At 34.7% G+C, this 18,731-nt stretch overlaps 1 protein-coding gene across 8 annotated transcripts in view; it reads left to right on the top strand.

Moving 5' to 3' along the window:
• INPP4A (inositol polyphosphate-4-phosphatase type I A) overlaps nucleotides 1-18,731 on the top strand; it is a 201,219-nt gene that overhangs the window by 102,275 nt on the left and 80,213 nt on the right. For 6 of the 8 annotated variants that reach the window (XM_074300351.1, XM_074300349.1, XM_074300350.1 and 3 more), the window contains exons 3-5: nucleotides 8,390-8,461; nucleotides 13,603-13,810; nucleotides 14,971-15,015. In XM_074300351.1, coding sequence (XP_074156452.1) covers nucleotides 13,705-13,810; nucleotides 14,971-15,015 — 151 coding nt within the window. In that variant the 5' untranslated portion in view covers nucleotides 8,390-8,461; nucleotides 13,603-13,704. The remainder of the gene's footprint in view (nucleotides 1-8,389; nucleotides 8,462-13,602; nucleotides 13,811-14,970; nucleotides 15,016-18,731) is intronic. The other 2 variants (XM_074300347.1, XM_074300348.1) reach the window with 1 other exon arrangement.

The raw sequence follows: 18,731 nt of genomic DNA, 5'->3' as shown, positions 1-18,731 counted from the left end.
ATTTGTGGATGTTTATTTCTTTCCTGGATGTTCTACTTCCATTGGGAAGCTTCAGAGCAATATTTTGTGATAAGAGGAAAGGTAGAATAGTCTGGAGTTAGAATTTCCTTGCGATTTATTCCCTTTCTGATTTCCTATCCTTCATCTATCTTTCATCAACCCTTAATTATATCAGGTCAGATTTAAGATCCTTTCTCTGTAAGAAAATACCAAGATAACTCCTCCAAGGATTCAAACCTGAAAAATCAGATTTCATAAAATTAGTAAGAAGTGTTTAGATGAGAGAATATCCCCAAGGCTATAAATTTCAGATATATTCTGTTCTGCAAGAATTAATTCTGTGAAATCTCTTAAGTAGTTTGTCTTGAGAGACCAGCTAATACAGCCAAGTCATATTGTCATCATATGGCATCTGAGCTGTGTCTTAAGGAAAAAATAAAAATTCTGAAATGTAAAGATAAGCATTCAAGAATGAATGTATGCTTGGGGTGGGGAATGGAACATTGATTTCAGGATATATTTGTTAGTCTCAGTAAGCAGGAACATAGAGTATATACTAACAGAGAATGACCTAAAACTGGAAAGGGGATTGGAGCCAGATTATACAATGCCAGGCCAAGAAATTGGTATTTATCCAGTAAGCATTAAGGGGTCATTGAAGATTTTCCAGCAGGTTAGAGAAGTGGTCCATCCTGAGCATTAGGAAGATTAATTTGGCAACTGTGTGAAGATTGAGTTCCAGAAATTGGAGATAGGAAGACAGCTGAGCTATTAAAGTAGTCCTGATTGGAGGTAAATAAGGGTGTTATGTTCTATGTGTGTCTATGTGAGTGAACAATGGATCCATACAGTTAGCTGACATTAGATTTGGAGTTAAGAAACTCTTGAGTTTGAGTCATACTCTGTGACCTTGGACAAATAATTTAACTTCTTCCCAGCCTCAGTTTCCTTATTTGTAAAATGAGAACCTACTGGTGGTTTGAGGATCATATGAGACAATCTATATACAGTACTTTGCAATTCTTAAGCACAACAAAAATATTAGCTAGCAATTACATTTATTATTCAATCAGTACTGTGCTAGTCAAATCTGCAACAGTTGATTGAAGGTGGGGAAGCTGAGGAAAGAGTGAAAGTATTTTTCCTTGTACTTCCTTTCTAGCTCAGTGCTTATCAACTTTGCTGAGCATTATTTCTTGAGGGTGTGCTTTTCTCCCTCCACCATTCACCCTACAAAAAAACCATTTCAGAGACTAAATTAGGCAATTGGCCCTTCGATATCTTTGTTACAAAGTGCTTTCCTCACAACAATCCTGTTTCCTTATTTCTAACAAAATGAGGGATCTAAGAATCAGGTAAATTGACTTGTCCATATATTTATGTATAAATACATAATAATGTATTTATTATACATTAAATAGATATTGAGTCTGGAAATAGAACTCTAGTTTTCCTTGGATCCCAAATCCTGCCCTCTTCCATAGTATTATGCTGCCTCTACATTATGAAGTATGTTTTCTCTGTGCAATCTTGCTTCTGGGATCATAGATGTTGATTAAACAGATTTCAGTTGTGTAGAATAAATATTTCTATTACAATTCCTTAAAAGATGATGGATTCTAAAGACATCTCAGCTAATTCTTTTACTCTCAACTGCCCATCAAAAGAAAAAAAAATTAAGGGTATCATGGCATTTTTTTTTCTTTTACTCTGTTAGATGTCTGTTTATGTCATCCCTTATGTTACTTGTATATCTTATCTACTAGAAAATTGTTTCATTCTCTCTGAACTAACATAAGGTTACTATTTATTCATTCATAGAAGTTAAGATTATATATTTAATAGTAATGCTGTAATTAGTGGGTACTTTCATTCTGAGGCCAGAACAGAATAATAACAAGAAAGTAACTTGGATTGCATTTAGAATATAGGAGATTGTTTTCTGTGATTCCAAGCTCCTCCCCAAAACAAAGCCCCCCCACTTCCTCTAGAATATGTTAAGGTTGGGGCAGCTAGATGGCACAGTGGACAGAGCACCAGCCCTGAAGTCAGGAGGGGACCTGAGTTTAAATCTGACCTCAGACACTTAACATTTCCTAGCTGTGTGACCTTGGGCAAGTCACTTAACCCCAATTGTCTCAGCAAACAAAGAAAAGAAAAAAAGAAAAAAAAAGAATATATTATGGTTGGGAATCATAGGGATCACCATCTTTGAGAAATGAAAGTTACATTTCCAAAGAAAAATGAAGTCACCTTTGAAGGATGAATAGATTGTAATATTACCAATAACAATAAATAATAATTGAAGAGATGCACACACTCAGACATGTATACACAAGAGAGACTATATGAACATTGGTATTTATGTGATGTTGCAAGAATTAGAACAGGGGTTCTTAACCTTGTTTTCTTAATATTTTGACAATATTTTGATACAAATGGTTTCTTTGCAACACTGTTATTGTTTTATTCATTTAAAAACATTCTGATAAGGGGTCTTTTAAACAAGCTAGAAACAGCATACTATGATTTCATGTTCTCAAATTCCACAAGTTCCTCCATCTCATCAAGTGTTGGGCTTCTTTCCTTTCTTTCTTCTCTCCCTCCTTCCATCCCTTCTTTCCTCCTTCCCTTCCTCCCTCCTTTCTTCCCCCTCCCTCTTTCTCTCTCACTTCCTCACACACTGATACACACTCTCTCTCTTCCTCTCTCCCTCCCTCCCTTTCTCTCTTTCTTCCCTTCTTCCCTCCCCTTCTCCTTTCCTCCTCCCTCCCTTCCTCCTTTCTTACTCCCTCTCTCACTTCTTTTTTTCCTTACTCTCTTCTTTCTTCCCTCCCTCCCTTTTTTCCTTCCCTCCCTTCCTCCCTTGTCCCTTATCCTTCCTCCCTCTGCCTCTGCCTTCCTTCCCTCCCTCCCTTTCCCCTCCCCCTTCCTCCCTTTTTCATTTCTTCCCTGCTTCCCTCCCTTCCTTCCCTGTCTCTCTTCTTTCCTCCCTCCTCTCTTCCCTCCTTCCCTCCCTTCCTTTTCTTTTTGCAGTATTTATTGATAGTTACTTGAACTCATTTATTAGATCTGGAGGCCATATTTCCTCCTGTTAATGTTTTTCCTGTTGATTTATCTGTTTATGTTCAAGGTTTTTGAATTTTCTTCTTCATGAAATCTTTGGTACTTTTGTTCTTTTTACCCCCTTATTTTCTTTATCACTCACTTGCTGACTCCCCTCCCCTCTGATTATGCTTTTCTCAAAGCATCTCAGTTTCCTCCCATATTGGGCAATTCATAATTTACCCAGGTTAGGGCAGAACTTGCTCTGGCTTTTTTTTTTTTTTTTTACTAGGTCTGATGGGATAGTGTAGTGGATTTAGCCCTTAGACTTGTCATCAGAAATTATGGGTTACAGCTATGGATGTTCTTATATGAATAACTATGTTATCCATACTATAACAGTTCCAGCTATGGTATTTCCTAAGTGGAATTCTTAAGCCAGTCCCTTTACCTCTGTAAGTCTTCTTTTTCTCTTCTGTACAACAAAATTATAATATTTGAACTACTTACTGATTAGTGTTGCTGTTAGAAAAGTGCTTTTTATCCTAAGATGCTGTATTTGAATAACCATTAATGATTTCTCACATTGTACAGCACCTACGATAGCTTCCTATATAGTTAGCAACTTAGTAATATTATTTTTAAATAAATGATGAAAATCTGAAATAGATAGAGAATTTTCCCCATATGCCACCTTCATACTATACCACACAGTTTTGGGGGGAAATTTTTTTTTTCCTTTTGGTAGACTTTTTTAAAATTAGCATTTGTTTTTTTAAATATAGCAAGTCCACAAATAAGAGGATCTTCATTTATTTTAAAATACACTGCAGTACTAAGATGTCTAAGGATGCTGGGCAGACTAATTTATAAGATGGATATGATAATATCCATGATGGTATGTCAAAAGCCACAATTCCCTGGACTGCAGTGATGCATTGATTCCCTTGTTGGCTTTTCTCCATAGAAGTCAGAGAAGGGCAAGTCAGCAAAGTAAATCATTTTTTAGCAGCTATTTCTTCCCCTCACTTGGGATCACCAATAGATCATAAATCTATTCTTTGTTTTGAAAAGGGCTTTCTGGAAATGGTCAGGTACTAACATATTCCATAATAATTCTAAGGGTCTGTGGACAGCAGTTCAGAAACCTTTTGGAGATTTTGAATCAAACCACTGCAACACAAGCACTAGAGTCAAAAAAATCTGAGTTCAGATGTGATCTTAGACACTAGCTATAGGACCTTGGGCAAGTCACTTATGGAAAAAGAAAGCAAAGCCAAAAAAAAAAAAAAAAATGAAGAAAAGGAAAGGGAAAAGAAAGAAGGTGAATGACAGCTGTATCAGCAAAGCCTTTCTGTCTCCTAAGTACGTTGCATTAGAATCTCTTTTTAGATGAGGTTTTCATTGAATAATAAGAAAGCTCAAATACATCTATTTGGTTTTACCCACTCCTGAAATTATATATAATGTACGTGTATATACGCTCACATACATACATAAAGGCATGAACACACATATAAATAATTGTGAGAAGGTACATCTGACTTTGCTTTCTGAAGAGAAAAATTCACTTATTTGGAGGAATGGAAGAGTGATTTTCCTTTCCAGTGAGGGAGAAAAAGTATAATCTGCTGTGAGGACTCAATATCATATTCATTGAAAATTAGTTGAAAAAACAGTACAGGAGGAAATTTATAGGCTCATAGATTTAGAAAGGGACTTAAGAAGTCAACTAGTTCAAGCTTCTCAATTTATAAATGGAAAAACTAAGAAAAGACTTAGGTGTTATTTCAGAACTTAAAATGTAAGCTTATTGAAAAAAGATTATTTTATTCTTTGTTTTCTCATTCTTAGCAGTGTTAGGCATACAGTAAGATCCTAATAAATTCTTTTGATTTCTAAGCTGTCTTTCTTAGTATTTGAAGAGCTATTATGAAGAGGAAGAATTACACTTGTTATCTATTGTAAATAAAAATTTTAGATTTCCATTCTGGGTCAATTTAAGAAGACACTATGGTGCAGTGGACAGAGCACCTGACCTAGAGTCAGGAAGACTTGAATTCAAAACTGGTCTCAGACACTAGATGTATGATCCTGAGTAAGTCACTTAATCTTGTTTGCCTCAGTTTCCTCATCTATAAAATGAGAGGGAAAAGGAAATGGCAAATCACTTTGCCAAGAAACCCCAATTGTGGTCACAAGGAGTCAGGCAGGACTGAAATGACTTTATAAGAAGATACTTCCTAACATTTATAACTTTTTAAAAAGTATAATGGGGTCACCTCAATAGCTGATGAACTAGAAGGCTCAGTTATTTGTAAAGAAGCTACTTGTTTAGGTCTAAGGTAGATTAGCTAAGGGTCCTATCAAACTCTGAAATTTTATAATAGTATGAAATTCCTGATGAATCTATTTTGCTACTTGTCAGCAATGCTTAAGAAACCAATTTATTTTACTATGACAAAGCTTATTCATATCTGTAACACCAAATTAACTTCATAGCCAATTTTTAATCCCATTTTTTCTTCTTCTCCTCCCTAACTTCCCAATGAACCTATAGATCCAAGATCTGGTGAGGAAGAAACCGCCAATATATAAGAACCCATGTAATTCATTCATTCTTCTTCTTCTTTTTTTTTTTTTTTAAAGAAACACATTTTTAAAAATTGGTGTCTGAATGATTTCAGGCAAATTACCTCAGTTCTTTGGGTCTCAATTTCCATATCTGTTCCTTTTAAGTTCCCATCCATTTCAAAATCTCTTAGTTTGGGGGGCAGCTAGGTAGTGAAGTGGATAGAGCACCAGCCCTGAATTCAGGAGGACCCGAGTTCAAATCTGGCTTCAGACACTTAACACTTCCTAGCTGTGTGACCTTGGGCAAGTCACTCAACCCCAGCCTCAGGGGGGAAAAAATCTCTTAGTTTGACCTTATGGTTAGGAAGAAAGTTGCTTGTTATTCATCTCTCTTGACTTAAGCATTTCCTTTCCATATATATTAACCACCTACTTTGTGTGCAGGTCACTTTCCCCCTCATGGGCTTAGTTCCCTTACTTACAAAATGAGTAGGAGTGGATTGGGTGATATCCAAGGACTCTTTCAGCTTCAAATCTCTATGATCCTATCTTGAGGACCAATAGAATCTTCCTAGTGACAGATTCTTTTAGTTATATCTTACACGTCTAAGCACTGATAATTGCATGAGTATGTTGGTTGCATTTCTCTAGGTTCTTCTTGCTTTTCTGAATATTACTCGATAACTAGGTGCATGTTTGTTGAAGAGAATGCACAATAAAGGATGTCTCTGAGTTCAGTAAGCCATGATTTGTCTCCTTTTTGGGTGGAAAATAGAAGCAAGAGTCTCTTGGGGTTCTGTGGCCGCCTTCTCATCAGGAAATCATGTCAGATTGTTCTATTGCTTCCTATCAACAACCAGCACATAGAGTTATCCGGTCTCTGCGGGTAGATAAGAAAGGGGGCATTTGGTCTCCCAGCCACATGCTGTTCCCTTTCTTTTGAAAAGTTTTTTTCTTTCTCTAATAAGAACTGGTCTTCAAATGAGTAATTACCACAACTTACAGGCACAAAAGGGCCTTGGGAATTGTACAGTTCTTGGTGAATTAACTTACATTAATGAGGCTTAGAAGTTAAGTGCAATCCAATTTAGTAGTGAAAATTATCTTTGTGTACTGGGGGTTAGATAATGAAGTGGCCTAAAATATACTTTTCAATTAAATGCCCCCAGTAACCTTAGTCTCATTAAAATTAGTCCTTCAGCTGTCACTTCTTAAAAGGATTATTTAGTCATCATTCTGTCCTGAAAAGTCTTTTGAAAACTTTCCTTTTTTTTAAATGAATAAGGAAGGGTAGTATAGGAGTATGCCAGATTTATATTAAATAAGGGAGGGTAGTATAGGAGTATGCCAGATTTATATTAAACATGGGTAGAAATATCTAATTCAGTTAAAAATATTTATTAATCATCTGTGTAGTGCCTCGCTATAACCTCCCAAAACTGAAAGAATGTGTCCCTTTGAATCATCCATCTTGTCATATAGAATGCCATAGTCAAATTGGAAAAGGTGGAAAAGGACAGGCTAAGTAATCTTGTTGGAAAAGACAATGCAGTATATTAAAGGCAGTATAATATAAGTCTACAAAAGAAGGTGGGAATCAAGTTATGGAGTACCTTAAAGGCTAGGTGAAAGAATTACTTTTGAAAATTTGTGAACAAGAAATAATATCTGAGTTCTACAAGAAGAAGGTTAATTATAAGAGAGAATGGAGGAGGCTGGAAAACCATTTAGAAGGTGATAATTCAGTAATGATAACTAGCAATTGAAGGTTGTCTAAAGTGCCTTTTTTCATTATAATTGGTGATATTGCTATCCATACTTTTTACATAAGGATCTGAACTAGGAATGGAATTGAGGAAATAGTAAGGTGAAATATAGGATTTAGTAATTAATTAGTTAGAAATGAGGTAGACAAATTAGAAAAAAATGACATTTTGAGTAGACCCCATAAACAGAAATAGAAAAGTCAAGAATATATGGCTAGAAAGATGATGAATTCTAGCCAAGGTAGGAATATGGACCATGTTAAGGCCAAAGATAGAGCTTAGACTTTTGAGTAATATGAACCCTGTTGTTCCACAATTATGTACTTTACTGGCCATTTCTTTACTTTACTGAAAATGACTGAGCAGTGATTGGAGCTTATCTTTTGAATAACAAAGATTGCAAAGGGGAAAGGTATATGTAAGAAGAAAAAGGTATTTCCTGTGCCAAGAGAATACAGTGCTGAATGTATGAGAGTGTATGGTATGTCTTCCTTTTAAATAGTGGCTACATAGGAGTAGTAGCAAAGTAGTTCCTTCTGGCAGACTGTCCACTAAGATTTTGAAAAGGATCTGGGAAGGAGAACCTTCTGTTACCTACTTTGCTTGCCTTACCTGTCCGCCTCCCCGAGTAAGTGAGATATACTCTGTTTAGGGAAGCCCCCAGAACTCTTTAGGAACTGAACTCAATTTGGGGGGATACTGTAGACCAAAGGCAGGCTTGGGCTATCTGTCCCACTGTGGCTTCAGAGCCAGATTAAACTCTGGAATTAGAGAGAACTGTGGGTTCCCAGCCTCTAGCAGGTGGACTTTGTGGACTTTTTGTTGTTGTTGATGCTAAAAGCTTGGATTAAATTATAGAACAGTTGTGGGGCAGAGTTCAGAGTAACATTTAGCTTTGCCACAATTTCAGGCTTGAAAATTATAATGTGAGCTTTCTCTTTAGCATCTGTAAACTGTGTGTATTCACATTTAGCCAAATACCTGTTGTATCTCTTTATTTTTAGATGTGATGAAATTCAATCAGCTTCTATAAAAATGCAGCCTGTCTCTCTTCTCCTGAAGAAAAACAACTTTCTGTAAGTATAATTAGTATACAAGTTGCCATGCAATGATAACAAAAATATTTTTGTTGGTATTGCCATTGATTTGTGTAAGTTAAGAGAAACGCTCAAGTTATAGGAATGAAACTAGCTAAAATGTTTGTTTAATTCAATTCAGCAGACATTTATTTATTAAGTGCCTGCTATGTGCAGTTCACTGTTCTAGGTACTAGAAGTGCGTGATAAAAAATTTAGTAAGATGAGGCTCTTGGTGTGATGAAACTTATAGACTAGTGTGGAGATAAGCCACATGTGTACAAAACCTTAATCTAGAATAATACATAATTAAGGCATTAGGGAAGTATATATAAAATGCTTTGGGAGGGCTTGAGGAGACAGAAAATAATCTGATTTGGAGGACTATAGAAGGGTTCATTGTAGAAGTAAGAAATAGTTGATAAGTGCTTTATAGAGTTTGGAGGAATTCAGTAGACTAAAAGAAAAGGAGGGAGTATTCTAGAAATAAAAGTCTGAGTGAAGACACAGAAGTTAGAAAACACAGGATATGTTCAGGGAATAATAAATAGTATGAACAGGTAGCATAATGAAATTAGGAAGACCTGTGTGATCTCAGACACTTCCTTGCTATTTCAACTTTGACAAGACATTTAACCTTTGTTTTCCTCAGTTTTCTTATTAGTGAGAAATAGAAATAATAAGAGTATTTTCTGGTGCCATAAAACAAGAATATTTGGGTTTTTTATTTTTAAAAATTTTATAGTATTTAATTTTTCCAAATACATGCAGATAGTTTTCAACATTCACCTTTGCAAGATCTTATGTTCTACATTTTTCTCCTCTCCTCTCCCTTACTCCTTCCTCGAGACAGTAAGCAATGATATAGATTAAGCATGTGCAATAACAAGATGATATTTGTAAAGCACTTTGTCAGTCTTAAAAGTGCCATACAATTTCTAGTTATTATTAGTTAATCCAATTAGATTAAAGCAAAGAATAAATGTTAAAAGTAAAATGTGATTTAGAGAAAGCTAGGGTAGCACTAGCTTATGGATAGTCTTGAATTCTAGTCATAGGTGTCTGAACTTTAATCAGGAAACAATAGGGAGCAGAGGAAGGTGACATGACTAAATCGGTATATATAGTCTAGAATCAGTATGTATATTGGATTAAATGAGAATAAAGAAAGAATGAAAACAGGAAGAACTGTTAGGAGACTATTGTAATAGTCCAGAGAAGTGGTAATCAAAGACTATATTAGGATGGTATTATTAGGAGGAGGGATTATATATGAAAAAGATTACAGCTGATAAAATATGAGGTAGTTGAGTAGATATGAGAGGTGAAGGAGAGCAGAAAGTCATAAATAATACAAGTATTAAGTATATAGGATGATGATAAACTGAATTTTGGACATTATTGAGTTTGCAGTTCCATTAAGACATCCAGATAAAGATGTTCTAGAGGCAGTTGGTCATGTTTATCTCCTAGCTAATTGAGGAGATAGGCATAAGGAATAAAATGGGAAGAGTTATAACTCTCTTTAAAATTAATTTTAATTAAAAAACCATCAATTTTTCTCTCCCTCTTACCTCTCTATCATTGGAAAGGAAGAAAAGAAAAACAAAACCATTGTTACAAATATGCATAGTAAAGCAAAACTTATAATGACCATGTCCAATTTGTCTCATTCTCTATCTTGAGTTTATCTCCTCTTTGTCAGTAGGCACATTGTTGTTTTTTTCTGGAGTCATGATTGGACATTGCATTAATCAAAATTCTCAAGTCATTCCAAGTGGTTTGTTTTTAGAGTGTTGTTATATAAATTGTTCTCGCAATTTTGCTTATTTCACTTTGCATCAGTTCATGTATGCCTTTCTGGGTTTCTCTGAAACTGTCCCCAGCATAGCAGAATTTGTTTAGCCAATTATCCAATTGATAGATATGTTCCCACATCCTTGCTTCTAGAGAAAGCGCTGCTATAAATATATTTATGCATATTTGGGGGAGTTTTAGAAGAAGATGTGGAAACAGGAGGAACAGTTAAGAGAATTAATAGTATAAACAGGAGACTGCTTTCAGATAGCAGAAGAGACTATCATTTGAAAGGAAGGAGTAATCAATAGTGCAAAGTACTATGGAGTCTATTCCAGGACTAAAGTGGTTTTATTTTCTCCCTGTCAACTTCTGCCATACAGTTTACAGTGATAAAAAAAAGAAAGAAAAAAAGTGGAAGTATTGATTGTAAACAGCATTGTTAAGGAAATTTGTTAGTTAAGGGATAGAATGGAGTGGGAAAGTAACTGGATAGGATATATGTATCAGAGAATGACATCTGGGAGATTTGAGCATGGTTGTAGGCTTATGAGAAGCCTTTGAAGAGGGAGAGTTCTAGATGCATGAGAAAGTAGATAAGATCTGGAGTACAGTTAAGGCAAAGACTTTAAGGGATTAATTAACCTGAGCAGAGAGATCTGGTTGTTTTTCTAAGATTAGAGAAAAGGAGGAAAAAATGGAGAAGGATACAGACTTTTGAAGAGTGGAAAAAAGGAGTTGAGAAAACTTCTGCCAGGAAAACCTCAGTGTTCTCACTGAAATATAAGGTACAATGCCATCTAAACTGAATTTGGAGGAAAGCAGAAAATTTTGGTTTGGTTACAATAGGGACTTAAGTTGGGAGTCAATAAGATGAGTGTAGAAATATGTCGAGCATTATGGGCTCATTTGAAGTTATTCCCTATACATTTACAATAGGTAACAACAATTCAGTTCTGTGATTCTCACAAGTAATAAACCACAACCCTGAAAGAGGTGCAAAAGAATCAGATTTTAGAGGTTACTTGGAAATAAGAATTAACAAGACACAACTTGTGGAAAATCACAATTGAGAGATTTAAAAATAGCCAACCACAGTTATAGGAGAGAAAGACTAGGAGTATATGGATGATATAAGGAATCAGAAGTTGCAGTGTAGGTAAGAGAAGGTGTTAGCAGGAGCAGGATAGGTGAAAGATTAGAAGTTGTGGTCTGGGGATTGAATTTCAAAGTTCAGGTAATGAATTGAGCATTCTTCTATGAGTTGGTGAGGTCTAAGATGTGACTTTTCCTGAATGTGACTGAAGTGGCAAAAGCTAAATTCTAGTTAAAGCATTATCAAAAATTCTAATAGAAAAGTTTAATGGGGAAAGATGGCATAGAGTTTGTCAGTGTCATAGTAGAGTTTTGACTTCTAGGGGACAGATGGAAGTTTTAAATAAAATTTATTTATTTTCCCTCTTATCAGTTCTAAAACTATTATTTTTAAATACTAGGAGTTAGAGGTTTTGTTTGGAAATCTATTGAGACTCTTGTTATAAAGGAGAGGTTAAGAAGATGTGAACCAAATGTGTGTGAGTTTCTGGCAATGCTAGGTTTTCCTGATTTGGTCTGCTGTGGCATTCTGCCCAGAGTCTTACTTATTGTAAGACCCTATCTATGTTAGGTTGGACTTAGTCATTAGCATAGACCACCACCTACTTACTTTATAAAAAGCCAGAGGTTCAGGAGGAATTGCTCTTTTTGAAGAACTATAAAAATAAAATGTAAGATGGGGGGAAAGTTGGAGATAGATAATAGACATTTTTCTCCATAAATTTGTATAAATATATCTCTATATCTGTAGAGTCATGTATGTGTGTCTTTGATCTATAATTTAGTTAATTTGGTGAACTCCATGCACCAATGCAGATCCCATCTTGTCTAAAATTAGAGAATTGCCTGAGTCATCTAGAGATTAAATGCTTTATCCAGGATAAAAGAGTCTGTGGTATAATTTTAACTTAACTCTTCTTCACTGTAAGAGTAGCACTTTGTTCATACTGCATCACTTTGTGTAGGTTTGTGCAAACACACACATATATATGGTCTTTAAGGCAGTTTACCAATTTAAGAAAACAGCAAGGATCTTTAATCAGAAGACTAAATTAATGGATTCTAAATTCTAAAATGTACTTATAGTAACCCTGAGTTGGCTAGTTATCCCCTCTAGCTCTGTTTCTTCATTTGTATAATGAAAGCATTTGATTATATAATCTTTAAAGTCCTATGCATCCCCAAATCCCATCAGCCTTATGGAAATTACTCTCTTGGCAAGTACAACAATTACATCTTCCACATGATGGGAGTTAGAAGTAAGAAGCCCCCACAGCCTGAAAAATCTGTATAAAGTGTTTTTGGTCCTCCATTGTACCAGAGAAGAAGTCTGAATTATAATGTTATTTTAAAATATGTATGTTATTTAATATTATATATATGTGTATATATATATATATGTATATATATATATATATATATTTATTTTTTTTTTTTAATACATTTCTAAATTTCTAAACTTTTTCTATCTTGTCTGCTGGCCTTTACATGTTGTCTTCAGTTTTTGCAAAACTCTCCAAAAATTCCTACTTAATTTCTTATGCCAACCCATGATATATTGAAATCAGAATGGGGAAAATCAAAATGTGGAAGGAATAACTATAGATAGTTTAAAAAAAAAAAAGATGGTAATAAGAAAAATAAAAAAATAAATCTTGGTTTTGGTTCTTTTTGAATTGTTTTTAGTTTTTAAAGATATTCATATTTTACACTAGCATTGGCCTCATTTTTTAAAAGAAAAATTAATTCTAAAACAGATTTTTATTGCATATGTAAAGTTATATTTTACTCTTTTTTTTTTTTTTTTTAAAGAAAAGAATATCATTTATCTTGGAAATAACCTGTGGTTTTAAGGAAAAGGAAAAGAATGTCCATAGCTATACACAGTGATTAGATACCCTTCTCATCTTTGTGAGGATGGTGTTTTTTTTATTGATTCATTGGAAATGTGGTAAAAGGACACAAATATATAGAATTGTTTAGTTATACTCTATTGAATTTGAGATATGTCTACTTAGAAAACAAATTGTACTTAAGGGAAGTTGACAATTTCATGTAAAAACCTCAATCTTCATATATTGAAACTGTTTATTGATCATCATTATGTTCAAAACAAAAAAAAATTTCTCTTTTTTAAAAAATACAGTGGAAGTCAATAAATCAGTCAGTAAATCTTTAATAAGGTAGGTGTCTTGCTATTGATCTGATTTCACTCTTTAAATTTATGTTATTTGTTCTTTTATATTCAGGGCTGCTGCCATGCCAGGGGAATAGGGCTCAGTGATAGGACATTCCTGGAAATAGTCGTGGTGAGAGTCAGCAGGGAGAAGCACACCATTGCCCATGACACCATGACAGCAAGAGAACACAGCCCACGTCATGGCTCCAAGTCCCGTTCAGTACAACGGGCCTCAACTATTGACGTTACCTCTGACATGCTGGGACTGTCTCTGGCCGGTAAGTCCCACATTTCCATTGAGAAGAGCTGACTTTGAGGCAGACACAAAAACCAAATAAAATTGGAAGGGAAAGAAAGTGCTGACTGGCTCTTGGCTCACTCCTTTTTGGATTGTTTCTAGGGCAAAACTAGTCACCTTGGTGCTACAATCTAATGTATGTTACATTTTCTATTGCAGACACACACAGAGTTTGAAATTGTTTGACCCATACTCATAGTTACTTTTCACATAATTCTAAATTTCCAACATAGTTCAGCTAATTTACAGTTCCATCAACAGTGTGTTAATATGCCCATCTTTTTCTAACCCCACTTATTTTTAAAAATCTTTTAAATTTAAATTATTGATATATTTTGTTTTAACAAATACAAAACTCTACCATATTAACAATTATACTTTTCCTGAAAAGAGGCAAAATAACTTAAAACAATGAATAAGGCTATTAATATAGTTTTCCACTTGGTTGAAAGAAAGGATGGGTATATATTTTATAAATTAACAGCAATATTTTCCAGTAATTTTCATTTTATTGCCATTTAAAGATGTCTTCGTTTATATAGTTGTAGTCATTATGTATATTATTATTTTGATTCCACTTTATTTACTCTAACACTTCATACAAATTTTACCAAATTTCTTTGAATTATTTGTTGTTGTTTTTTCTAGCACAATAATGTTCTACTAAATTGACTTAGCATCATTTAGTCAGCCATTCTCAAATGATTAAGCATGTGGTTTGTTTCTATCTTTTTGAAATTATATGTAAATATATTTAACATGTATCGGTCAACCTACCATCTGGCAGGGGGGAAAGGAGGGGAAAAATTAGAACAAAAGGTTTGGCAATTGTCAATGCTGTAAAATTACCCATGTATATATATGTGGTAAATAAAAACTATTTAAAAAAAAAAGAAATTCTATGTAAATAGTAATTGTGCTGTTATTGATAGTTTTTTGAAATTAGATATTTTGGAGCATTAGCCCAGGACTGAGATTTCTGGGCTAATTAATGTATGAACCGTTTTGTAACATCCCTTGACATAATTCCAATTTGTTTTCTAAACCTATGACCCCACTTTATATCTCTAGCAGTAGTGAATTAGTATGCCTGTTCTATTGCAGAGTGACTATATTCTATCACTTTTTTTTCTCATCTAGGTAATATCCAAGATCCAGACGAGCCCATATTAGAATTCAGCTTGGGTTGGTATCTTTTTAAAAATGTTATTCTTAGAATGCTCGGTTAGCGCAGATTTAGTATCACTATCACCTTAAAATTCTCTGAGGATTTTTTGCTGAGGCTGAAATATTTCTGTAGAAAATAAAGCTGAGGCAGGTGTGAATTTCTTGTCACTATTCAAAAGAAATTAGGACTTGCCTGGGGCTTTGTATGCCTTGGAGCCAAGTGCCTTCTCTCTTGTTATCTGACTTCTCTCTCTTTTACCCAGCTAGCTTGTAACAGGGACTGGGGAAAGAGACAGGTGGGTGGTCCTGTAGCAGGAACAACATTGCACACCCATGCTCTTGCCCAAAATAGTCTTCTGTTATGATCCAGCTGAGCAGTAATGGTAGCTAAGGGGTATGGATGCTGCTGCTTCTGGTACTCTAAAGATTTCCCTCTTCCAGACAGATGCTCTCTAACGTTCTTTCCTCTGTTCTCCCTGGATGGTGGTGGCAAAGACCAGGGATACTGACTACATCCAGAACACAGGGTGTAGTAGAAACTCCCAGACTCACAAGGTTGTTATGAGGATTAAATAAGATAATAAAGTGCTTTGAGAAATATAGCTAACCATATGTTAAAGAATGCAATTTCATCAGTGTGGAAACTCATGACTAGAAAGTTGCTTCAATCTCAGAGAAATTTAAATGATGTTCCCATAATCACACAGAGGGTATTAAAGGCAGAATTTAATTTCAAGTGAAAACTTCCTGATTTCAAATTCAGCATCACATTTAATGTGATATGGCTCCTCTTTTATTAAGGCTCCAAAGATTAAAGGACTTGGCCAAAATCACTCAGATAGTAAGTTACTGAGCCAGAAGATATAAATATAAGAAGTATTCAGAGCAATAACAGTATAATTAGCTACTATAGTAATGATATCACTAACCACTGCAGTTGCTGCCTCCTAAATGTAATGAGAAACTAAAATTTTTGCCTCTTGCTTTCTGAAAGGAGATACATAGTTCATTATAAGGCTAAAAAAGTACTTTTCCCTATTGGAAGTATTCACTTTTCTCATATGTGAGACACAGAAATTCACAGAACCCTGAGACACCTAGGTCATGAATGGTAGATGACAGGTCCTGGGGTCAGGAAGATCTGAGTTCAGATATGGGCCCAGACACTTAGCAGCTGTGTGATCATAGAACAGTCATTTAACTACTCTGCCTCAGTTTCCTAATCTGTAAAATGGGGATAATAATAGCAACTGCTATTATAATATCTAACATTCACATAGCACTAACTAGGTACCAGGCATTATTAAGTCCTTTGCAATTATGTCATTTGAAAACTGAAATAAGTAGAAGTTACATGATTTACCTAGAGTCATGCAGATAGGTAAGTGTTGGAGGATGGATTTGAATTCAGCTTTCTATCTACTCAATGCTCTATCTACTGGTAGCTCCACCTAGCTGCCCTATGGAAATAATAATATTTGTAAAGTTTTTAACAAAGTACTTGGCACAAAGTAAGTGTTTAATGTTCCTTTTAAAAAAATAATGGAACCTGGTGCAATCCCATCTTTTTTAAAGATAAGGAAACTCAAGAGAGGTGTTCTTTATTATACTTCCTAGCTACATGATTCCCCCTTATTCTCAATCAGTATCTTAGCTTTTTAGTTGCTTTCTTACAGGCTTCTTATAAGTCTTAAGTAAATAGGTGTGAATTGGTTGACTTGATCTTTTTCAACTTAAATCTTTTTATAGACTTTGTGGTTATTATCCCTGTATTAAAGCTTCAAGTGATGCTTCATTTTACCTTTATTAAATTCAAGGTTATATAACCTTAGGTTTATCATCATCCATGACTTTTAGCTCAGATAGCTCAAATCCGGTCTCAAACATTTGCTAGTTATGTGACCTTGGGCAAGTCACTTACCCTGATTTGCCAACTATTTGCCAATTTATCAGCCAAGCTCAAGAAAGCCAAGTGAAATAAAATGAGACATACCTATAGTTATGAAGCAGCTATTTCTATGCACTATGCTAGGATTTGTAAGACTTCCAAAGAAGTCCCTTCAAGGTTCAATTCAGATATCACCTCTAGCACAAAACCTTTTTTCTGATACTCCAGTTGTTAGTGCTCTCTCTACCCAAATCATTGCATTTTGTATTCTATAGATAATTTTCAATAAGAATGTTTTATTACCCTAGATTAATGAAGAATACAGACTATGATTGTCTAATCAGCAATATGGCTGAATAGTTTCTTTCTGAAAATTTCTCCAATTCTAGAACTTTAAAAAGAAAGGACTTGTGGGCTAGATGTAGAATGCACTTTAAGTTGAATCCATCAAGATAAGATTATAAGATTGAACAAGATAAATATTTGCTGATAAAAGTATGAGAACATTTTTAAAGAATTCCTGAATCCAGCTTTAAAGAATCACTTGAGTGCCTAGCACATTGCCTGACACGAAATAGGTGTCTAGTATCTTGCTTATTGACTGCTATTTAGGTGGGGAGGCAAGACAAGTCCTAAATAATACAACACTAAAGGAAATATCAGAGGGTACAGAGAAAGTGTCTTGGACCTCTGAGGGAGAGCTTTCTGAAGGAAGGTAGTACTTGTCAGGCTGTGAAGGATAGATAAGATTTAGATAGATAGGATAGATAGAGGAGGGCATTCCAAAAAGGGAAAACAGGCCCTCTGGAAAGAAAGAGGGAGATGCAAGAAAAAACATACAGTAGTTTGAGTAGATTCAAAGATTTGTACATATGAGAAATAGAATGCAGGTTAGTCAGACAAGATTTTATTAAGCATCTACTATGGGGATGAGTTTGAGGAGATAGGTCAATGAGTATTCAGGTTAGAGAATGTTAAATATCATACTAAGGATCATAGGCTCATAGATTTAGAACTAGAAGGTCATTCAGAGGCCATCTGATCCAACCTTCTCATTTATTTAAGGAACTGAGACCAGGATGGGTTAAATGACTTTTTCAGTGTCTCACAGTTTATAAGTGGTAGTGTAAGGATTTAAACCCAGGTCTTCTGACACCAAATTCTACAACTTTACTATTATTTGACCTTCATCCTGTAGGCTGGGGCTTCTTAAGTCCATTCCATTCACAATCTCTTTTTGACCAAGACATTTCTACATGCCCCTGGATATATGGATATATAAAATAGGTATACAAATCAAACATTTATTGATAATAAATCATAACCTTGTGACATCCCCACACACATTCAGTTATGATACCCCATATGGAGTCATAAACTACAGTTTAAGAAGCTGGATTTTAGGCAATAGTAGTGGTAGAGGACACTTATTATTTGGTATTTAGAGGTTTTTTGTTTAAGAAGAAATTAAAATATTCCTATTTTTCATTTAATTACATTCTCTATCCTTACCCCCAATCAGGTTTGGGGGATTTAAAAAGCTGTTATGTTACTTAAGTTGATTGAAACATTACAGTATTATTTAATACTCATTGATTTTCATGTAACATACAGAATATTGAAGTTAGGTTTATATTGAGAGAGTACAACATTCTTCTTTGTTGATGACACTAATTTTAGACATCTTGTTGATCAAAGCATTTCAGTATTTGTTAACTTTTCTTAAGTTTTATATAAAAGTTATCTGACTTACCTTGTCTTAGCCAGTGTAAAACATTGCCTATTGAGGCTTTTTTTATTCAGGAGCTAGATCTACCTTAAATTTTGTTTTTTGTTTTTTTGTTTT

The sequence above is a fragment of the Sminthopsis crassicaudata genome, chromosome 3, assembly GCF_048593235.1.
Source record: "Sminthopsis crassicaudata isolate SCR6 chromosome 3, ASM4859323v1, whole genome shotgun sequence".
Taxonomy (NCBI): domain Eukaryota; kingdom Metazoa; phylum Chordata; class Mammalia; order Dasyuromorphia; family Dasyuridae; genus Sminthopsis; species Sminthopsis crassicaudata.
Note: the sequence above shows the minus strand (reverse complement) of the source record. Positions and strands in the feature narration are given on the sequence as shown.